Here is a 24,020-nt window from a genome sequence, read left to right as displayed (position 1 = left end):
GCTTGGCCATGGAAACCCATTTCATGAAGCTCCCGACAAACAGTTATTGTGCTGACATTGCTTCCAGAGGCAGTTTGGAACTGGTAGTGAGTGTTGCAACCGAGGACAGACAATTTTTATGCCCTTCTGCACCCGACAGTCCCATTCTGTGAGCTTGTATGGCCTACCACTTAGCAGCTGAGTCGTTGTTTCCACTTCACAATAACAGCACTTACAGTTGACCGGGGGCAGCTCTAGCAGGGCAGAAATTTGATGAACTGACATGTTGGAAAGGTGGCATCCTGTGACTGTGCCACATTGATCTGATCTGATCTTCAGTAAGGGCATTCTACTGCCAATGTTAGGCTATGGAGATTGCATGGCTGTGTGCTCAATTGTATACAACTGTCTGCAACAGATGTGGCTGAAATAGCAGAATCCACCAATTTGGATTCTGGACACCAAGGGATGTCCACATACATTTGTATCTAGTGTCCCTTTCTAACTAATAGACTATGTTATTAAGAGTTTACACTGCATCTTCCAATGAAATGTGGGCAGGTCAAAATAATCTATTCATTTTAAAATGTTGATTACTTCTACATGCCATTGTTATTTACACTTTTTGTTATTTTGTGGAGGATTGACTCTAAGAGTCTTGAAACAGTGTTCCAGTAGGAAACAACATACTTTATTAATTCTGTCTGGTTCACATCTCTTGGTAGAATCACTTCCCCACATCCTCATTCATAATAGTAAAAGCATGCATTAAAGAGATGGACAAATAGATGTTAATCTACGTTATATTATATAGACAGTAAGCTTTTCAAACAAAGCCCTATGGCAATCTATGGGGAGAGGCAGATGAAAAAAACAGGTGGGGCTAGCCCCCCCATTAGAGGGGTATGTTTGGAGGACCAAGGTAAGGGACTAGGGGTAAATATTGACATGAGTAGGGTCAGAGGCTCAGGGTTTGGGGATGGGAAAGTTTGGGTGTTGTGCACATGGAGTAAAATGTAACATACACTTCATATGTATATCTCTAGCAATGCTTAACATAGCTGAGCTGAGCTCACAAGATAACATTTGAATAGTTTAAGCCTTATATGCTGTCCAAAGGCAAATCATCCAGAACTCAAAAGAGAACATTGATTGGTTTGCCTTCCAGGTAACTTAGCTATATGATGATAAAGGAAGAGTGAGATAGACAGAAGGAAAATTGTGTGTATTTTTTTTTTTTGAGGGGAGGGGTGAGATATAGGAGAGGACACTTGGTGAAGAAGGCCATCAGGTGCTGTGGTTGAGCTGTGGTTTACTCATCTGCAAAATATAGAGAAAAGAGTCAACCATATGTGCCAAACTATCATGCAATGTATTCAGATGAACAGTCTAGAGACACAGTAGACAGACATGTGATCCAAAGCGTTGTCTATATATTGTACATCTCTGTCTGTTTGTTATTAAGTTTCTATCTAACACTCACTCTTGTACTCCTTCAGCTGCATCATCCTGGGGTAAGATGGCCTCCTCTGATGGGGTACTGTGGGAAACAAACAGTAACATGAGACAACTGTCCCATCACCACCACTATGTACCTACCAGACATAACGTTCTTGAGAAGAGAGGAAAATAAGAGAAGAGAGAGGGAAAGAAGAGAGAGGAGAGGGAAAGAAGAGATGAGAGGGAAAGAAGAGAGGAGAGGGAAAGAAGAGAGGAGAGGGAAAGAAGAGAGGAGAGGGAAAGAAGAGAGGGAAGAGGGATAGAAGAGAGGGAAGAGGGAAAGAAGAGAGGGAAGAGGGAAAGAAGAGAGGAGAGTGAAATAAGAGAGGAGAGGGAAAGAAGAGAGGAGAGTGAAAGAAGAGAGATGAAGGAAAGAAGAGAGGAGAGTGAAAGAAGAGAGGAGAGTGAAAGAAGAGAGATGAAGGAAAGAAGAGAGGAGAGTGAAAGAAGAGAGGAGAGTGAAAGAAGAGAGGAGAGTGAAAGAAGAGAGGGAAGAGGGAAAGAAGAGAGGAGAGGGAAAGAAGAGAGGGGAGGGAAAGAAGAGAGATGAAGGAAAGAAGAGAGGAGAGTGAAAGAAGAGAGGAGAGTGAAAGAAGAGAGGGAAGAGGGAAAGAAGAGAGGAGAGGGAAAGAAGAGAGCAATGGTGAATTTATATTAAATACTTGGTTTAGGGGGTGGGGTGGAAGAAATAAGAGAGGGAGAGACAAGAGACATGAAGTTATGAGGTGGTGGGGGTGAGGATGAGGTGGTGGGGGTGAGGAGGTGATAGTGGAGGTGAGGTGGTGGTGGGGGTGAGGAGGTGATAGTGGGGGTGAGGATGAGGTGGTGGGGTGAGGATGAGGTGGTGGGGGTGAGGAGGTGATAGTGGGGGTGAGGATGAGGTGGTGGGGGTGATAGTGGGGGTGAGGAGGTGATAGTGGGGGTGAGGATGAGGTAGTGGGGGTGAGGATGAGGTAGTGGGGGTGAGGATGAGGTGGTGGGGGTGAGGAGGTGATAGTGGGGGTGAGGAGGGGATGGTGGGGGTGAGGAGGTGGTGGGGGTGAGGAGGTGGTGTGGGGATTTGGAGGTGTTGATGGGGGGGGGGTAAGCTCACCTGGCTGAGGTGTGGGGAGAACAGGGGGCTTCTCCTGGGCCATCTGGAAGAGCAGCCAATAACGCGCCCAGGTCTCAAAGCCCTGAGGGACACAGTCAGGGTTCAGGGTAAGATAGGGTTGGGCGATATGGTATGTTATGTTTTGAATAATAAATGTTCTAAGTACGCTTAGTATCTTATGAGCCTAGGGTGGCAACACATACATTGTAAGTGATTTCAATGGGGCTTTCTCCACTTATACTGTTCAATCTAACTCCAAACTAAAATAATTTTCAGCATTTTCAACCATTTCTGGATTTCCTGCACTTTATTTATAATTTCCACACTGTGCCACACAGCATGATGGGCAAAAATTTGTGAACTTTTAGAATCATGGAAATATAACAATTGTTCTGATTCTATAGTTGGAATATAGTGGGCAGAACCTTGAATACATTGTTGTTTGACAAGACACTGACTGAATAAGTCATTGAGGAATTATTGACAGGGTAGGAACCAAAGTGTTGGTCTGTGTTTCCAAGTGACCCTCATTAGATGTTAAATTACATGTTGTTTTCTTACTTCGTATAGCTAGCTAACCAACATATTCCTGCTTCGGCCTTTTCCTCTCTGATAAGATACCGTTGCACAAAAATGCTAATCTAGGTCTACACCAGCACTGGTACCAGACAGTATTAGCTAACTAGCTACGTTCGCTCTGACTGTTAGTACATTTAGCCAGCTAACTAGCGATTAGAGGCTAACAATATATTTTTTACAACACCTTGCCAAGAATAGAAACTAGCAGACCGTAGTTTGCAGACAGCAAGATACACACACTAAGTGTAATTATAGAGTGCTAGTGGAAAGCGAATGTTGCATCCATCTGACCATGCGGAGTGAACGGCAAGAACGTGCTCATGACTCAGTGGTCGAGCAACTTCTCTCTCCTTGAGTGACAGGGGCAGGGCTTGGTGTGGTTAGCAGCACGTAGCAGCAGGAGAGAGAGAGAGCGATTACTTAAGTAGCAAACAGAGTAAACTATAAAAACAGACATTATACGCGCCGGAGTATCTATCACATTTGGTTTAGAAGGTCATTTAAAAACTCAAACCGGTCCTTGCATCATTACCGGTATATAGTAAAACACTGTACACCACCCAGCCATTGGGTAAGATACTGTAAGGTAACGTGGACCATGTCATGATTATTTATGGATATTCATACATGTTTTATCAGGGTCCCTATACATTGCACTACTTTGATCACAGCCTTATGACCCTGGTCAAAAGTAGTGTACTAAAGAGGAATAGGGTGCCATTTGGGACGCATCTAAGTCTCACCTCCCACTCAGTCTCCTCCACCTGTTTCTTCAGGCTCTGCAGGTTGGCCAGGAATGTCTCGTTGAACTGGGGCAGCTGGGGGTTCTGAACAATACAATAATCAATCAATCAAAGGCTGATATTTAAACTGTTCCTGTCTTTGTAGAGGGGACTTCAATGCAAAGGGTGGATTCATTGATTAATATTTATTTATTAATTTACCTGCAGCAGATTCTTCACTTGCTCCTCCAGGCTCACAATTGCAACTGCAGTGGCCTCCAGGTTCTGACGGGAGAGCAGACAGTCAGACAGACAAAAATACACAATACTCATCTTTTTATTTTAATTTCAAAGGAGCAGGAAGAGGGAGCTTAGTCCTAGGGGACACAAGTTGACATTTGCAAGTGAGCTTGTTGCTGCCATCTAGTGGCTGTTTCCCCTCAGTTCATAAAAACCTTTAAGACAGCCTTTCTTAAAGTATGGATGGCGGACCTATTAATAATGTATCAACAGACTAATTGTCTTTATTTTTTTAAACTCAAAGGCCATGAACTCCTGAACTGTGTGAAGTGGCATGTGTTATGGTTACTATGCCTGGTCTTGTGAGTGTATATTGTTTTAGTGTGTGTATCGATCGGTCTAACGTATTGGTCTAGTAGTGTGCATGCTGCATGAAAATGTTAGCTTTTTAATGATTGTGTTTACAGATGTTGGTTCATCATTTGATCACCCTGTTGCAGGAAATTAAACACTTGTAGTGTATTTGAGGTTTAAAAAGACTTGTAAAGTTTGTAATTTCCACTTACAAATTTCAGACTTGATTTTCACATGAATAATATTTCAACCCCTACAAAAAATGTCCATTAATAGTGGGTCGCGACATGTCAGAGAAAGTGTAGTTATTTCATTCATTACTAGAATTGATTTGGCCATGTGCAACTGCTCTCTCTGTAAGTGCGCTCCATGCTTATCAGTGGTGTCTCTGCTCAGTTTGGCAGCTGCACAAGCGGGAGGGAGACGCCTGTGTGCTTTGCGGTTTACGTCATTTTTTTCTCTGCAGTTTTATTGAAGATCCCTCCGCGACCCACACGCTGCAGCGCTGGTTCAGCAGCAGATGATGTGCTCTCAGCCATTGACTTATCATTCCCACTTGCCATCACTCACAGCTGTCATCAAATAGACTCAAGCTAGCCACAAGTTCTGACTGAACTCAATCTTCAATAAACCCAAAGAGTTTCGCTCTTTTTTTCCATACAACCTTTGAGAAATAACGAGGAGCGCGTAGACGTTCTGATCCAGTTTGGCACCACATACCTGTGCGAGTCAAGGTTCTCAACTCTGGCATACTTAAAAAACAAGTACAGAAACAGACTCCATGCTGAGCATGACCTCAGGGTTGCACTGCCAAAAACTGAGCCCAGAATAGACATGCTTGTTCAAAACTTCAACCAGCCACACACCTCTCATTAGGACTGTGTGTGTGTTTGTGTTCTGTTATACATCTGTGTGATGTGATCAATCAGTTTATTCCAGTTCAGAATGAAAATGATTTATTGTATTTTAACAGCAACAGTTCCAACCTAGACAGATATGTAAGTGTTTTTAAATGGGGAAAAATAAATATGAATCACTATTTATATGGATATTTAATTTAATTGTTATTTGTTTTTGTCTATATTGCATTTGTTTTATGCATAAGTGCAATGAAATGTACCGATACGTACATATAGTTGCATGTTTTCATACGCTTGGGTCCCAGGAAAACACAGAATATATCATTTGGGTCCCAGGAAAACACAGAATATATCATTTGGGTCCCAGGAAAAGACAGAATATATCATTTGGGTCCCAGGAAAACACAGAATATATCATTTGGGTCCCAGGAAAACACAGAATATATCATTTGGGTCCCAGGCTGAAAAAGTTAAACAACACCTGCTCTAAGAAGGGAAAGAGGAGTCATACCGTCATGGGAGTCTTGACGTCCTCATCGGTGAAGTCGATCAGCCGGGCCATGTTGAGCATGGGCGTCTGCATCTTGACAGGGGCCACAGCTGGAGCAAGGGGGGGGAAGACGACGACAGGTCAGTGTGAATAAGATAAAACACTTCCAATTGGGATTGAGGCTAGCCCCTCCCAAATTTCTAGAATAAACATGGTTGGGGAGTAATGATGACAAAAAAATTGTAATCGTTACATTACCAGCTAAACTCGCAGAAACTTGTGAAAAACTAGATGCTAACTTTTATCATGACTTTTAAATTCCGAAAGGATGTTTGCGGAAAATTATTTTACACCTTTCTGTTTTCTCAATGACATTCAAATCAGCGTTGAAAAAAGGTTTGTTGCGCCTGAGCGAGTCTAACCACAAATCAGACCACCATGATGACACACCAAATGCGTCTGATGGGTCGCGGGAAAAGAGCAGGAATAAATAGGCTTTGTAGGCTACAGTCCAAGCTATGACTTCCAATGGTGCGACTGCTGTCGGCATCCAAAGATTATCCAACTTTAATACACGCTGGGTGGTAAGGATGATAGCAGTGGTATAGCCTACAGACATTACTGATATCACTTATTATTGATATCTAGACTATATAGCACATTGATGAGAATCACAATGCTGCTCTCCCATTTATTTGCGCCTTACGGATTGTGGTTGTCGTGGTTGGCTGTTCACTAATGTACTGTATATTTTGTTTAAGCTGCCTATCAAATCTTTATTTTTGCGTCCAGGGGTGTATTCATTTCGGGAACCGCTTAAGAACCAAACGGGAGCAAACGAGAGTTTGTATTGGACAAATTCAGGTAGGTCCCTCCACGTTTCACTTGCTTCCGTTTAAGAAACGTTTTGCAACAGAACCAGAGCCTATGGAATAAAAGTTTGAGTTCCTCCCTTTTAAACTCCCCTGTGATATTGTGCTCCATACTGTCAACAACTAGTTTCATTTAAGAAGACCAGGAGTGGGGCTTTTATTTTCTTAATGGAAAATGACCTAGTTTTTCACATGCAAATAGCACTTTCCTGTAGTGCTCAAAGCATGCCATTTCTGAGAGCAGCATTTGTTTTTCAACTCGAAGCAATGAGCCCAATCAGTCCTCCATGACAAAAAAAAAGAAAAGATTAGGCTAAATAGTCATTTGTTTTTGGGAGTCATGCTCATGTAAAACAACTTGGCTTATCTAGATTTCCAAGTCCTATTCTTGAGGATCAAGGGGTATTAAATCATTGGAACGACTGGGAAATCTGACAGACTTTGGTTAAAGATATGATCTAATCGTATTGTTATCTGTAGTAGAAAGCAATAGGTTGAAGAAGCCTACATAACTAACCCATAAAGTAAAATGTAACATCCATTTATAGCCAGCTATGTAAACTCTAACATTGATTTATCGTGCAATAGATGTTCATTGGGATTTATTGGGACGAGTCATCCTTAAGGTAGAATGGGCCAGCTTCAAAGTCAAAATTGGCTATATTGTAAATGTATATAAACCAAAAAATTGCTTTTTGGTCTTTATTTAAAGTTATGGCTAGGCATTAGGGTTAGCAGTGTCGTTAAGGTTAGATTTCATATCCAATTTTAAGACGGTCTGTGCCAGCTACTAACCTGTGCCTCTTAGGGAAAGTCATCTAAAAGTAACAAAGTAATCGGATTACATTACTGAGTATGGGTAATCCGAAAGTGACGTTACAGATTACAATAAATGTAATTTACCCAACTCTTACAATAATAATATATGCCTTTTAGCAGACACTTTATCCAAAGCAACTTACATAAAAAATATATGGACTCATGACTGTATGGGTGGTCCCTTCTGTGGAATAAAACCCTACCCATTCCATTTCTCTTTTCTATCCAGTCCCCCCCAGTCTCTCTTCCCACATAAGTAGATCTCACTTCCCTCTCCTTTGGCCACCAACTCTACACATCAACACATCTCCTTCCCTCTCCTCCAATCCCCTACCCGGTGGTCTGTTTCTCAGCTGCTTGCGCATGTTGCCGTTGCTCTTCTGCATGTCATAGATCTGGCCCCTCTGGTTCAAGACCAGGTAGGTTGTGAGGGCCTGGCCGGCTAGGAGAAGACACGCCAGCACTGTGAGCCCTGCTACCTTAAAAGCACGGCTGTTAGAGGCCCTACAGGAGGGAATGAGAGCAACATCGGTAGATAAAGGGGGTGATAGATTAGACGAGATGGAAAGTAAAAAGAGAGGGAGAAATATAAGGAGAGAAAATAATTGAAATTATACCTTGATTTATGAAGACCAAACATGATTTACTTTTTTAAAAAGATTATGGGAATCAGAATTGCATTTCTGACATGTATGGGGTTGTCCTTGTGACATCCCTGCACCTCCAAAAACTAATCAGAGACCCGGTGCAGAGACAAAAGCTGATCCTAAACCAGTAAGAATGAAAATGTTCAACACTGTTTTTTGTTCCTCATTCCTGAGCCCATGATAAATACAGGTTTGGGAGACATCAGTAGTTACTAGGCAGAGGTTTCATCTGAGTGTAAAGGAACGATTGAAAGCATGGGGAATGTAGTCAGCATCAGCAGACAACTCAAACCATTGATAATACTCCCAATATAATTTATGCATACTTTCAATAATGACGTAAATTCACAATAGCATACAAGTTGTAAATAAGTTATATAAAATATTGCACTTGTTGATGGATTTTCTTTGTGTTTTACATATTTTTTTCTACATGATTATTGTAATATAATATTTTGAGTTTACACATACTTGAACCTTACTTTGGGGAATGAAGAAACATACTGTAGACAATACGCAGATGCATGTAACGAAGTAACTGCGACATCTATAAAATGTGTTTCGTAAAATTACTGCTATAAATGTCACCTCGTGTTGGTTGTTATTGGGAGGATAACGTCCTGGCTCCCTGCGCGCTCCAGGAGCGCATCATCGTGTCTCTGCTGTTGTTGCTCCTCCATTCTCTTCAAGTCTATGTTCTCTCAAATTCTGCAATCAGTAAAAAGGGAAGAGATCTATTCGGAGAAAGCGTCTGTCTGAAATGACAGGCAGTCGAGCCAGGATTGGAAAGCCCCGAGTCTATAACGTGATGGGCAGGTTCAACTAGATTGTAGAGTTTGAACTAAGCTGTCATTGGTCAACCTGCACTGCATCACTTGTTGATAGAGGCAGACAAATCTGAAGCGATGAAAAGAAAGTAGTTCAACTTCTCACGAATGAAAAATAGTAGATAGAAAGTAAATAGAAAATCCCACAGATTTTATATTTGAAAATCAACATCCCATTTGATTGTTTTTAAGGAAATGCATTCATTCTTAAGATCTTAATTAATTCAAAAATGGAGTCCTAAGGTTAAACAACAACCCAGGTATTATCTAGCACTGTACCTATGCTGGGCCAGTAGCCATTATATGCATTCATTTTTTTAGCAAATAATAGACAGAATACTTATGGACAGAGGTTTGCACCAGTGCAATATTTTGCTTTTCTTGTTTTCAAGCAGTAATAAAAATACATACATACATACAAAAAAAAAAATCAAGATGATGTTTTTTGTCCTCTATTCTATTTTGAAATAGTGTGAATAGGATACAAATACTTTTGAAGCTACAATATGGTAATAAGAAAAGTTAGTGGACATTTATGATCTTACAGTTAATGATAATGATGCAAGATGTTGGAAACCTTTCTCCCTAGAGACAACACTGCCAAAGCTCTATACTCATTGGATGCCTTGAAGGCTTTCATTTAAGTCTGTAAAACAATCAATCATTCCATAGAAGTGTGGATCAGAATTCCACTTATTCTACAGTGAATATTGGGGATTTTCCATTGTGGTAGCGGTGATGAGAAAAGTGCAGAAAGATAAAATCCACAGAAGATGCAATAAGGTCAGAAAGTAATCAACACAGTACTCATTTACTCTCAAAGACCATTTGAACCCAGTTTGAACTCTTATGGACAGTTTGAACCCTGGAGGTTGATGTTTGTCTTCACGGGTCCAAAAAGTTGGGGGACCCAGACCTGAACGGACCAGAGAACAATCAGACCCGAACCCAAATGGGCTAGACTCTAGGCCAGACCCAATTGGACCAGAGAACAATCAGACCCGAACCCAAATGGGCTAGACTCTAGGCCAGACCCAATTGGACCAGAGAACAATCAGACCCAAACCCAAATGGGCTAGACTCTAGGCCCGACCCGATTGGACCAGAGAACAATCAGACCCGAACCCAAATGGGCTAGACTCTAGGCCAGACCCAATTGGACCAGAGAACAATCAGACCCGAACCCAAATGGGCTAGACTCTAGACCAGACTGGACCAAAGTGATAAAATATTGATGTTTATCAGCAAAGTTTCTCTTCTGTTTAATGAATATCTCTTTATATGTTGGCTAAGCCTTCTATAAGTCATAAATTCACTTTATTAGCGTAAAATCTATATGCTATAGGCTATGCAGAGCCGTGGTCGGGTCCATTTGGGCCTATCAGCTGTAGTTACATAGAACCGAGACCAAAATGATTTGTGTTCGGGTGGAACCTTGAAGACCTATAGTCTGTACTGATCTGATCTCATACCTAGCTTCAAACTGAAAACATAATACTGGTACTATTCAACTGAAACCATTATACCCCTGTAAAAATCTAGTAAAACCTCTCCGTCCCGAGTGAGACATTCTCTCATGCCCTCACGAGAGACTGTGATCTTCATCTCAGGTTTGAGGTGTAATCTGCTTCTCCTTTCCAAATGATGTCGTACTTCTCTGAAAACACTTGTGTATCAAACATTCAAAGACACACACAGGGGTCTCAGAGGGGAAAGACAAGAACATTTCTGAAAAATATAAAAATCAAGTGGTTTTATTTGCTAATTAAAAAGCACTGACAATATTAGTTACACTGTAAAAATGATTGACAACAATTACACGTCTTTATCGTACAGTCCGGGGAGATTAGTACCATCATTGCTGTTATTGTGTTATTATCATGTCAATAATACTTGATCTAGGAGCTCTGTACAACCATTGGCAGTGTGGGGGTAGTTGAGAGAAGGAATAAGAGGGGAGGAACGTTTGTATGAACAGAGGATGAAAGAGACCTGTCGGGACTTCAGCAGATGGCACTATATTAAGGTCCATAGTAGTGACAATTCAATACTACCCGGATGATTCTGTCCCACTGAATACCTCTTTCGTTGCATTATGAGAGGGGGCTGAAAGAGTTTCACCTCAATCGCATTCAATAATTGATGTCTAGAACATTAGATTACAGAGTCAGGAAAGAAACAAACAAACAGCATGTGCGTTGTTATTACGTCTGAACAACGTTGTACAAAAGTATTGCGGTAAGAGCAGCTTTTTGTTATGTATGCCTGCAGTGGTAGTACCATGTGACTAATGTCTGAGTTACAACTACTACTATAACTTGGGCCATACTGACTATGTCAGATGTTCATATTTTAGATTCTCCCTGATGCAACTCAGAAATACTATGAACAACTGCTAAAACAAATGAAATGGAACATTCAAAATAAGGATTTATTAAAAATAATCCTCACACTGCAGATGACTGATGGACTTGAGTGCATTTAAACTTAGCTTATGTCAGACTTCACGTTCCCACTTTAAATAAAGTACAACTTATAAACGCTTGAAAGAGCATACATTAAGGCTTTATAAGCACTACATAAACGCTTCAAAATGAGCATATGACACTATGAATGGTGTATAAGCATACAGTGTGTTATGTCACATTTGGCAATTCATCCTACAGTGGGAAGTGTAGTCACCTTTTATACACCATTTAGAGTATGAAATTTGATTATAGATGATTTGTGAAGCATTTTTGTAGTGCCTATGAAGCCTTTATGTATACTATATAAAGCCTTCATAAGTTGTACTTTGTTTAACGTGGGACCGACTTCACATACTGTAATATCTGTGTTATGACTGAGCTTTCAGACAAGCTGTTAAATTAGAATGACTGCGCTTTCAGACAACCTATTAAACTAGAATGACTGCGCTTTCAGACAACCTATTAAACTAGAATGACTGCGCTTTCAGACAACCTATTAAACTAGAATGACTGCGCTTTCAGACAACCTATTAAACTAGAATGACTGCGCTTTCAGCCTATTAAACTAGAATGACTGCGCTTTCAGACAACCTATTAAACTAGAATGACTGCGCTTTCAGACAACCTATTAAACTAGAATGACTGCCCTTTCAGACAACCTATTAAACTAGAATGACTGCGCTTTCAGACAAGCTGTTAATTAGAATGACTGTGCTTTCAGACAAGCTGTTACATTAGAATGACTGCGCTTTCAGACAACCTATTAAACTAGAATGACTGCGCTTTCAGACAAGCTGTTAATTGGAATGACTGTGCTTTCAGACAAGCTGTTAATTAGAATGACTGTGCTTTCAGACAAGCTGTTAAATTAGAATGACTGTGCTTTCAGACAACCTGATAAATTAGAATATGTGTGTATCTGTAAAGTCTATTTATGAGATGTACCAATACTTTGCATATTGTGCTTTCAATGTGTGCAGCCTGGCTGTCTGCCTGACACTTCCTGTGCTGTGTATGCAAACCCATCTGAAACAGAAACGAAGCAAAATGTGTTTCTGGTCACCTTTTACAATAACATGTCTCCAAATCCCAATCTTAAAAAAATAAGAACTGTCAATAGGCCAGGTAATGTAGTGGTGAAGACTCTGTCAGGGCACTGGTAAATGTGTTCATGTCTAGTGTCTAAAGGCCTAGTGAATAAGACCACATCACACCTGTAGCCTGAGTCAATATACATCATACCACCCCCCTATGGTTTTTAGATAGAAACCACAGGCATTTTCAACTAATGGCATTCGTTCTTTAATTGATTCAAGTACTAATTGATCTCTGCTCTAGTGTAATATCTGCCCTTTTTTCACCTCACCCAGCCTTAAATGACTGGTACTGTGCAGGCTAGCCAAGTCTCACTCTTCCTCTTCATCCTCCTGTTCCTCTCAAGAGTAAGGTCCAAGTCCATGTGAGGAACGCAAGGGATAGTCAAAGAAAGAGGGGATGAGGGTTGACCACACCCTCCTCTCCATCCCATCCTATCTGTACCGGTACCTTCACACCCCTCCACCTCTGTAAGAGGTGGCACAGTCTTGTGGGTAGTCTCTTCATAGAATGTACCAAGTAAGGGTGGTGGTGTTTCATGGGGAGGTACAACTTAGGGAGAGAGAGGAGTGCACTTAGGGCCTAGGTTATGAGCCATTGTAGACCCACCATCCCTGCTCTCCCTCCCTGTTCTTCCCTCTTATGAAGAGCACATACAGAAGGAGAGGCCTTCATCAGAACACACCCCTTTCTTACCCTCCTATGGATCCTCCAGCGGATTCATATCATACTCCTCCATATGGGGGGTGGTTAAGCTGTGGTACAGTCCGCTGAGCTGTCCCCCTCCCCCTGCTACCTGGTATGGACCAGTTCCTCTCGGAGCCAGCTGGGCAGGGGCTGGCCCATCCTGTACAGCAGCTTAGATAATGCTATGTTTTGATCCCTGTAGTGCTCCCTGAGGAACAACTGGGACTGGAGGATGGACAGAGAGAGAAATGGATGGTAGAGAGAGACAGAGAGAGAGAGGGAAAAACATGGATTGGAGTGAGGGAGAGAGAGAGAAAAAAAGGATAGGAGTGAGGTAGGGAGAGAGAGAGAGAGAAATATATAATTATCATTACAGACACAGCCTGGATTCAATCAACGTTATCTGGCGCTCACACACAAACCCCCCCTTACCAGTTACAAACAGAATAATCCTAGAGGTAATTAACAAACATGAATCATAATGAACAAATATCAGTGAACAACTTGCATTGGCAAATGACAACTCTTACCTCTGGGTCCATGTCAGGGTACCTCCGCCCCTTGCTCTTCCCCAGACACTTGGTCTTCCCTCCCTCCAGCAGCTGACACCAGAAGCCTTTGTTGGGGTCAAACCTGGAGAAAACACATTACATCTTAATCTGGGAGCCTCAGTTTTAAATGCACAGGACAATTTGCATTTTTAAATGCTTGTGGTTACAATACATCTAAGCCCGTATTGCCATATGGAGGTAAGTGGCTAGGGAAGTTATCTGCTCTGTTTGTGAAGTGACTCACGCTAGGATCCTGTGGTAGTTAACCGTGTTGACCAGGCCTAAAAACTTCTGGATCCTGTCCATGACTGAGGCCGGCTCAGTCTTCAGCTGCTGCCCATCCAGAACCAGGACCTGACTGGAGTGGTAGTGGTTGAGCCATCTCTCCAGGTGGATGGCGTACCAGCCCGGCACCAAGCAACGGTTCTGGAGCACACGCAATCTCACCGGGGCATCATGGGTAGCCACGATAACATCATGGAAGGAGTATTTCAGAGCCACTGGGTCGTCATGAGCGCGCTGGTGCTGTAGGATTAGAACATGACATAGGATTAGATCATGACGTAGGATTAGAACCTGACGTAGGATTAGATCATGACGTAGGATTAGATCATGACGTAGGATTAGAACATGACGTAGGATTAGAACATGACGTAGGATTAGAACATGACGTAGGATTAGAACATGACGTAGGATTAGAACATGACAGTCATACTGAGGAATAGTTATGTATCGTACAGAACTGGTACCATGAGTAGTAATATACAACAGTATTATATACAACAGTTATAAAGAGTTATAAACCAACCTGGTACAAGGAGTAGTAATTATGTATTATATACAACAGTTATAAGGAGTTATAAACCAACCTGGTACAAGGAGTAGTAATTATGTATTATATACAACAGTTATAAGGAGTTATAAACCAACCTGGTACAAGGAGTAGTAATTATGTATTATATACAACAGTTATAAGGAGTTATAAACCAACCTGGTACCAGGAGTAGTAATTATGTATTATATACAACAGTTATAAGGAGTTATAAACCAACCTGGTACAAGGAGTAGTAATTATGTATTATATACAACAGTTATAAGGAGTTATAAACCAACCTGGTACCAGGAGTAGTAATTATGTATTATATACAACAGTTATAAGGAGTTATAAACCAACCTGGTACCATGAGTAGTAATTATGTATTATATACAACAGTTATGAGGAGTTATAAACCAACCTGGTACCAGGAGTAGTAATTATGTATTATATACAACAGTTATAAGGAGTTATAAACCAACCTGGTACCATGAGTAGTAATTATGTATTATATACAACAGTTTTAAGGAGATATTAACCAACCTGGTACAAGGAGTAGTAATTATGTATTATATACAACAGTTATAAGGACTTAGAAACCAACCTGGTACCAGGAGTAAGCACGGTCAGCTGGGTTGATGAGGATGGTGATGATCTTCGATTTAGGCAAGAGGGCAGCCGCCCGCTCCGCTGCCACCTCAGAGTCAAAATAGTTGGCACTTTTCTCAAAGTAGTAGTCTGAGCTGGTGTTGGAGGGCAGGGGGAAGTACTCCATGTACCTGTGTGTTCACCAAAAGACAAAACAGACGCACTAACTAAACTATACACTAACAGAAAACTGACAGAAGCCAACCCCTGGACTGGAAAGCATGTTTAATGGAAAGTCTCTAGACCAAGGGTGTCAAACTAATTTGGCCCTGGGGGCCACATGCGGTCTTCAACAAGGTCCAGAATGTAGGTCCGTTATAATGTCTAAACAGTTTCGATTTGATTTTAGTGTTTTACATTTGAGTAATTTAGCAGACTCTCATTTAAAGTACTGAATACTGAGTTAGTGTCCCCCCCCCCCCCACAAAAAAAACAAGGTTATAAGGGTACACTTTTGTATTTTTAGATCATAAGGAATAAGATTAGATGGATGGGGTGGGGCTGATCCTAGATCAACACTCCTACTCTGAGATCCTTTATGAATACGTCCCAGAGCTCTTTCTCTGTGGTAGTCGTACCAGTCGATGCCTCTGTGGTAGTTGTGTCCGTTGAAGAACTGGATCTCCTCAAAGGTCTCCTTGTTGGGGTAGTTACTGGTCAGGTCAGGGTGCATGCCCAGGAACAGATAGAGGGCTGTAGAACCTGGGAGGGAGAGGGATGGAGAGGGAGAGAGAGGGAGGGAAGGGGGATGTAGAGGGATGGAGATGGAGACAGAGAGAGGGAGGGAAGGGGGATGAAGCGGGGAGAGAGAGAGACAGTGAAGAGAGAGTATATATTTTGAAGCATTAAAACATTGACTTTGCAGCAGCCATGACAATGAATGATCAAATAAATCGTCTCATGAGTGTCCTGTTCCCATTAGTGTTGGTGAGTGTTTCTCATGAACCGCCTTCTGCTTTCTCTGCGGATGAGATAGTGTCAGTCGGTCATGTGTGACAGGCCAGTTCCTGTAATTTTGTTCTGTACTGAGAATGTGTAACTCTGAGAGAACAACACCTCCTCTGCAGACCAAAGTCTCAGAAACCTCCCACAGGCCAGAGCAAATACCTGTCAGCTCGAACTACTCATCACTGCGATAATTACATATGAGGAAGGGAAGTGAATCACAAGTGAGGTGAAATCAAGGCTCCGTCCCAAATGGTACCCCATTCCCTATATAATGCACTACTTTTGACCAGTGTATGGCTCTGGTCAAGAGTAGTGCATTATACAGGGAATAGGGTGCCATTTGGGATGGGGAGTGAGCAGAAGTGAGATTGTGGACAGAGTCATGGCTAGTGATGTCCACTAGGTGGTTCTGGTGTTCCATCTCTCACCTGTCTTCTGAGGCCCAATTACAAGCAGCTTGGGGAAACGGTCGCATGTCTTCTCCTTTGACCAGATGTCCTTGTGCCTTTTGTCCTCGCAGGGATCCTGTAGGACCAGGGTTTATGAGTCCTTAGTCATTCTTACATGTATCCAGTTGTTTAACCTCTAAAAGTCTATGCCGTTGGGGGGGCTTGGGTACTAAGCTAACATATGAAATTGTTTTAAGATGGTCATACCATGGATAATTTAGCTATTTTATTTAGAATTTTAGGACCCCTTTAGGTATAACATTTTTCTATGAATGTTTTTATTTACTACTGCCAATAGAAACACGTTGAATAACACATTCAAATGGCAAAACAGACAGTCAAAAAAGAAATCATAAGGATTAAGGTTTTGAAGAGATAGAAGAAATATTTTTGTTTTTTGAACACATATTTAACCCCTTATTTTTTAGGACACAAAACGACATCCATTCTTCCATTCGTTTGTATGGGTTACCTTCAAATTAGTCCCCTGACACTTGTGGGGGTTGTAGAGCAAAACGGAGAACACCATCGTGTTCGGGAGTCTCCCCTTTCCATAGAGGGGTCATATTAGTTTGTCCAACCGGACGCTTTCATGAGAAGACAGATTATCGGGATGTCTCCTGGTCTGACAAACCTCTGTAGCTCGGCCCCCTTCCCCCACAGATGCAGAAGGCCAACATTGGCAGATGCGGTGAAAATAACTGATATCTCTAGCTTAAACTGACGGATTTTGAAGGGGCTTTTTAAAATGACGTTAGATTGACGCAGGGGTGCGTCAATAGACTCTTAAGGATTAATGAACCCTGAACAAATACGTACAACATCCTGAGGACGTGCGGCTACATTGGAACGGTCAATGGAGATGCCCTTTCAACACAAATACAATACTTGGCAGCAGTTTGTGGTCTACAGGACGAGGATCCACCCAGGACTCATGTTAAAGGCCTATCTAAAGGAGACTAAGCTGTGTACAGTCAGGTTAATAGGACGTTCCGCTCAAAATACAACCTAACATGATTTTTCCACTTGTAGTCAATTTCCCAAGATATTTATCACATCCCAGTATTCGTCAATGCACACATCCAGTTCCAGCCAGTCTCACTCTGTCCCACAGACTGACCTGCCAGAGTGGGTCTCTCTCGTTAGGGAAGAGGCTGAAGTATCTCTGGGCCAGCTGGATGGGAGGCAGGGTCTGCAGCCGCAGGTTGGTCCAGGTTTGCAGGAAGGCCACCAGGCTCTTAAAGGTGTACAGGCCCAGCCGGTCATTACCGTAGTTAGACAGGTGGGTCATGAAGATACTGATCTGGAGGAGGAGAGAGAGAGAGAGAGAGAGAGACAGAGAGAGGGAAAGACAAAGGTTAACTTAAATTCACTGATAGTGGGAGTGGCCAGCAGTGATTGGATATATAGTGTGTGTGTGTGTTAACTCACAGGGTTGAGTAGAACAGTGAGGAACAGCTCTCCTCCGTTAATGAGTTTGTCCAGTTCGTTGGGACTGCCTGGGTACTCCTTATAGAAGATGGTGTGCGTGAACAGGCCACATGTCTGCCTGGGCAAGACCTGCAAACAAACAAACAAACACACTTATTAGGCAATGACGCACACAAGCATGCACACGCATACACCAGCGCCACTGGTCTATTCAATGCAAAACATTCCAAACCCCAGGCAATATCAACACTTTTGCTTTCAATAATCTTCATATTATTATTATCATTTGGAAAAGCCTATATGGAATTCATTAAAAATACACACGCAGCTAGAGAGAGTCTGGGGATCTGAATATCAATCATCTACAGGAAGAGAGAGATGCCGACAGAGAGCACGAGAGGAAAACCTACTGGCAGCACAACATAGTGTACTACTGGGGTTTCAGATAGTGTTTTTAAGAAGATTAACTTGTGTATTGGTGGTGTGCCGTCAGGGTTTATTGTTGTGGAGGGAAAAGTCTCTCTGTTGTTGATGTTGTTGTTGCATTGTTAAAGGCGTATCCAAGAGGTAGTGTTTGGGGGCCAGTCAGAGTGTCTGGTACTGTTTGGGGACCAGTCAGGGTGGTTGGTAGCGTCTGGGGGCCAGTCAGGGTGGTTGGAGTGTCTAGGGGCCAGTCAGGGTGGTTGGTAGTGTTTGGGGGCCAGTCAGGGTAGTTGGTAGTGTTTGGGGGCCAGTCAGGGTGGTTGGTAGTGTCTGGGGCCAGTCAGGGTGGTTGGTAGTGTTTGGAGGCCGTTCAGAGCGGTTGGTAGTGTTTGGGGGCCAGTCAGGGTGGTTGGTAGTGTTTGGGGGCCAGTCAGAGCGGTTGGTAGTGTTTGGGGGCCAGTCAGAGCGGTTGGTAGTGTTTGGAGGCCGTTCAGAGCGGTTGGTAGTGTCTGGGCGCCAGTGAGGGTGGTTGGCAGTGTCTAGGGGCCAGTCAGGGTGGTTGGTAGTGTTTGGGGGCCAGTCAGGGTGGTTGGTAGTGTTTGGGGGCCAGTCAGGGTGGTTGGTAGTGTTTGGGGGCCAGTCAGAGCGGTTGGTAGTGTTTGGAGGCCGTTCAGAGCGGTTGGTAGTGTCTGGGGGTCAGGCGGAAATAAGTGGGGTAATAGAGTTATGAAGGTGGCGAGATAGGTGGGGTAATAGAGTTATGAAGGTGGCGAGATAGGTGGGGTAATAGAGTTATGAAGGTGGTGAGATAGGTGGGGTAATAGAGTTATGAAGGTGGTGAGATAGGTGGGGTAATAGAGTTATGAAGGTGGCGAGATAGGTGGGGTAATAGAGTTATGAAGGTGGTGAGATAGGGGGGGTAATAGAGTTATGAAGGTGGTGAGATAGGTGGGGTAATAGAGTTATGAAGGTGGTGAGATAGGTGGGGTAATAGAGTTATGAAGGTGGTGAGATAGGTGGGGTAATAGAGTTATGAAGGTGGTGAGATAGGTGGGGTAATAGAGTTATGAAGGTGGTGAGATAGGTGGGGTAATAGAGTTATGAAGGTGGTGAGATAGGTGGGGTAATAGAGTTATGAAGGTGGCGAGATAGGTGGGGTAATAGAGTTATGAAGGTGGTGAGATAGGGGGGGTAATAGAGTTATGAAGGTGGTGAGATAGGTGGGGTAATAGAGTTATGAAGGTGGCGAGATAGGTGGGGTAATAGAGTTATGAAGGTGGTGAGATAGGGGGGGTAATAGAGTTATGAAGGTGGTGAGATAGGTGGGGTAATAGAGTTATGAAGGTGGTGAGATAGGTGGGGTAATAGAGTTATGAAGGTGGTGAGATAGGTGGGGTAATAGAGTTATGAAGGTGGTGAGATAGGTGGGGTAATAGAGTTATGAAGGTGGTGAGATAGGTGGGGTAATAGAGTTATGAAGGTGGTGAGATAGGTGGGGTAATAGAGTTATGAAGGTGGTGAGATAGGTGGGGTAATAGAGTTATGAAGGTGGTGAGATAGGTGGGGTAATAGAGTTATGAAGGTGGTGAGATAGGTGGGGTAATAGAGTTATGAAGGTGGTGAGATAGGTGGGGTAATAGAGTTATGAAGGTGGTGAGATAGGTGGGGTAATAGAGTTATGAAGGTGGTGAGATAGGTGGGGTAATAGAGTTATGAAGGTGGTGAGATAGGTGGGGTAATAGAGTTATGAAGGTGGCGAGATAGGTGGGGTAATAGAGTTATGAAGGTGGTGAGATAGGTGGGGTAATAGAGTTATGAAGGTGGTGAGATAGGTGGGGTAATAGAGTTATGAAGGTGGTGAGATAGGTGGGGTAATAGAGTTATGAAGGTGGTGAGATAGGTGGGGTAATAGAGTTATGAAGGTGGTGAGATAGGTGGGGTAATAGAGTTATGAAGGTGGTGAGATAGGTGGGGTAATAGAGTTATGAAGGTGGTGAGATAGGGGGGGTAATAGAGTTATGAAGGTGGTGAGATAGGTGGGGTAATAGAGTTATGAAGGTGGCGAGATAGGTGGGGTAATAGAGTTATGAAGGTGGTGAGATAGGTGGGGTAATAGAGTTATGAAGGTGGTGAGATAGGTGGGGTAGGTGGTGAGATAGGTGGGGTAATAGAGTTATGAAGGTGGTGAGATAGGTGGGGTAATAGAGTTATGAAGGTGGCGAGATAGGTGGGGTAATAGAGTTATGAAGGTGGTGAGATAGGTGGGGTAATAGAGTTATGAAGGTGGTGAGATAGGTGGGGTAATAGAGTTATGAAGGTGGTGAGATAGGTGGGGTAATAGAGTTATGAAGGTGGTGAGATAGGTGGGGTAATAGAGTTATGAAGGTGGTGAAGAGAGTGGAAAAGAGAAGGCAGCACCATCTTGTTTACACCTATTCTGTAACTTCAGATCTGCAAAGGAAGACAGAACAAACCCAGAGACGGAGAGAGTGGAACCTGTAATTTTGTGTAATTTTTACTGTAAATTTGTATTGTTTTTTTCACTTTGTTTATTATTTACTTCACTTGCTTTGGCAATGTTAACATATGTTTCCCATGTCAATAAAGCACTTGAATTGAATTGAATAGAGTAACCGTCAGTAGGGTCCCTGTGACTCACGCTGACACCGCTGTGTATGAATCCTCGTCTGAAGCGGGCAGGTTTGAGGTGGGGGTACTCCTCTGTGCTGGTCACCCTGATGCCCCACACCTTCTTCCAGGCATCGTACAGCTGCAGGTGGACCGGGTACACCCCAGAGTGGTGGGGTGCCACCGCATAGCCCATGTTAGTGGGGATACCGTGCTCCTGGAAAGAGAGGGGGGAGGCAGAAGAGGGGTGGATTGGGGGAGGAGAGAGACAGATAGAAGATAGGGAGGAAGAAGGAATCATAATTAAAATCACAGCCAGAGTCAGACTGATATGACCTGACACACATAACTCATGACCAAGTGATTTCTCTCATTCAGCACAAGCCCTCACAGTATTGCTCCTCATTAGCAATGATAAGGCTAGCCCAACACAGCACATAAATGGTACCGTAGATCTGTCATGATACAACAGGATGTGTGAGATAAAGAGCAGCATTAGTTCTGGTGCTTTGGACAAGTCATCATTTCAGAAGTGTTAGCATTGTTAGAAATTTCAGAAGGGGAGGGGACATTCAGCTCGTAACATACAAAGAGAGAGGGTGGAGCTCTACGCTCCAGTTCCGATCCACGTTCTAGCTCTTCTCTTAACAAGTATGGACCCAGAACTTAATTGAACATCTGACCAATTATGCAAGACTTTAGTTCTGGATTAACCGAGATTAGGCTAACGTCAGAATTTCTAATGAGGAACAACACAGTGATGTGGGCTAACTGTTAGCATCCCACTGCTAGCCCCCAGACAGACAGAGACTCACCATAGCGAACCTCTTGTTGAGCAGCATCTGTTCAGCTAGCACTGACTGGTTGTGGAAGAGGTGGGGCTGCATGTGGCTCCACATGTGGGGGAACCACCAGAACTCCTTGACGTAGGAGAGGAGCAGGTCATCCCCCAGGTCCTCCTCATCTGACCCTGGACATGAAGGGAGATGGATGAGAGGAGAAAAGGTAAGAGGATGGGAGGTGTGCAGAGGGAGGACCGGGACGGAGCAGGAGAGTAGCAGCGGAAGAATGAAGAGACGGAAAGGGGAGAAAAACGTTTGTTTGATGAACAGTGCGGTGTATGTCCTCAAATTATAAAAGCAATATGTATACTGCTTGGATTTGTTAATGCAATCCCATAAGAACCTGTGAAGTGTGTACATGCTGGTGTGAGTGCTGGTGTGAGTTTCATACCACAGGCTCCCGTCTGTCTTACCTGCATGGAAGAACTTCCCTGAATAGCCCAGGTTGAAGGTGAAGTTGGGTACATGGTTACGCAGCTCTCGCTGGGTCTCCAACAGGGCCTGACACAGGGAGGGAGGGGGGGGGGGTGGTGAGCAAGGCAACACACACACACACCTCATCTTGTTGGTCTGTAACTCTCCCCGTTCACATCCTCATCAACCCCTGGTGGCCTCTATTCTCTCCTCCATTCCGCTTGAGATCTCTCTCCTCTGATTTGAGTTTGTTTAATTTATTCTCTGTATATGAATCCACGCTTCATCTATCTCTTTCTCCCAGTATCCCTCTCCTGCAGTGTCAGGTTCCTTCCATAACCTCACTGTTAAGATACCAAGAGATGAAGGAAGCCTTGATATAGTCCTGGTATTCTAATGTTCTACCCCAGCACATGAGAGGAGGTACAACTCTGATGAGGGATGCAGAACAACACAGACAACCAAAAAAAGTAATATTCTGTCTGGAAATATGAATGGATATGGTTCTTGAGAGAGTGTGTCGCCCTATCAGAACACCTGTCAACTCTGAGGAGCCTACTGAGATGAATACAGAGAGAGATGGTGTGGAGGGAGAGAATAGGTTTAATATAATACTAGGAGTGGCAAGATGCCTGTCATGTGCTGTACCAACCCACTTACGGTGTCTTCGGAAAGTGTTCAGACCCCTTCCCCCTTTTCCACATTGTGACTTTACAGCCTTGTTCTAAAAATAAATACAAATATATAAACAATCCATCAATCTACACACAATACCCCATAACAACAAAGTGAAAACAGGTTTTTGCAAAAAAAAATACAAAAACAATACCTGAGATAAATTCAATTGATTGGACATGATTTGGAAAGGCACACACCTGTCTATATAAAGGTCCCACAGTTGACAGTGAAGGTCACAGCTAAAACCAAGCCATGATGTCGAAGGAATTGTCTGTAGAGCTCCGAAACAGGATTGTCTCGAGGCACAGATCTGGAGAAGGGCACCAAAACATTTCTGCAGCATTGAATGTCCCCAAGAACATAGTGGCCTCCATCGTTCTTAAATTATAGAAGTTTGGAACCACCAAGACTCTTCCTAGAGCTGGCCGCCCGGCCAAACTGAGCAATCGGAGGAGAATGGCCTGGTCAGGGAGGTGACCAAGAACCCGATAGTAACTCTGACAGAGCTCCAGAGTTCTTCTGTGGAAATGAAATAACCTTCCAGAAGGACAATCATCTGCAGCACTCCACCAATCAAGCCTTTATGGTAGAGTGGCCAGACGGAAGCCACTTCTCAGTAAAAGGCACATGACAGCCCGCTTGGAGTTTGCCAAAGGGCACCTAAAGGACTCTCAGACCAGGAGAAACAAGATTCTCTGGTCTGATGAAACCAAGATTGAACTCTTTGGCTTGAATGCCAAGCATCACGTCTGGAGGAAACCTGGCACCATCCCTACGGTGAAGCATGGTGGTGCCAGCATCATGCTGTGGAGATGTTTTTCAGCGGCAGGGACTGGAAAACTAGTCAGGATTGAAAGATTAACTGAGATCCTTGATGAAAACCTGCTCCAGAGTGCTCGGGACATCCGACTGGGTCTAAGGTTCACCTTCCAACAGGACAATGACCCTAAGCACACAGTCAA

General features: G+C 43.2%; 2 protein-coding genes across 5 annotated transcripts in view; both read right to left on the bottom strand.

The window, feature by feature from the left end:
* Positions 1–648: 648 nt before the first annotated feature.
* LOC100136157 (invariant chain INVX) lies at positions 649–8,905 on the bottom strand. The gene is given in 8 exon segments (NM_001124443.1): positions 649–1,299; positions 1,463–1,519; positions 2,573–2,654; positions 3,895–3,978; positions 4,096–4,158; positions 5,839–5,927; positions 7,843–8,012; positions 8,744–8,905. Coding segments are annotated over 8 exon segments (645 nt in total). The 5' UTR covers positions 8,836–8,905; the 3' UTR covers positions 649–1,291.
* Positions 8,906–10,718: 1,813 nt separating this feature from the next.
* LOC110504826 (bifunctional heparan sulfate N-deacetylase/N-sulfotransferase 1) overlaps positions 10,719–24,020 on the bottom strand; it is an 89,777-nt gene continuing 76,475 nt past the window's right edge. For 3 of the 4 annotated variants that reach the window (XM_036969697.1, XM_036969696.1, XM_036969698.1), the window contains exons 5-15: positions 22,380–22,467; positions 21,940–22,094; positions 21,156–21,341; positions 18,074–18,202; positions 17,763–17,945; positions 16,622–16,718; positions 15,824–15,947; positions 15,202–15,376; positions 14,028–14,308; positions 13,763–13,865; positions 10,719–13,457 (exon numbers count right to left, since the gene is read on the bottom strand). In XM_036969697.1, the coding sequence (XP_036825592.1) occupies positions 13,338–13,457; positions 13,763–13,865; positions 14,028–14,308; positions 15,202–15,376; positions 15,824–15,947; positions 16,622–16,718; positions 17,763–17,945; positions 18,074–18,202; positions 21,156–21,341; positions 21,940–22,094; positions 22,380–22,467 (1,641 nt within the window). In that variant the 3' untranslated portion in view covers positions 10,719–13,337. The remainder of the gene's footprint in view (positions 13,458–13,762; positions 13,866–14,027; positions 14,309–15,201; positions 15,377–15,823; positions 15,948–16,621; positions 16,719–17,762; positions 17,946–18,073; positions 18,203–21,155; positions 21,342–21,939; positions 22,095–22,379; positions 22,468–24,020) is intronic. The other variant, XR_005041141.1, reaches the window with a different exon arrangement.

The sequence above is a fragment of the Oncorhynchus mykiss genome, chromosome 31 (genome assembly GCF_013265735.2).
Source record: "Oncorhynchus mykiss isolate Arlee chromosome 31, USDA_OmykA_1.1, whole genome shotgun sequence".
NCBI lineage: Eukaryota > Metazoa > Chordata > Actinopteri > Salmoniformes > Salmonidae > Oncorhynchus > Oncorhynchus mykiss.
Note: the sequence above shows the minus strand (reverse complement) of the source record. Positions and strands in the feature narration are given on the sequence as shown.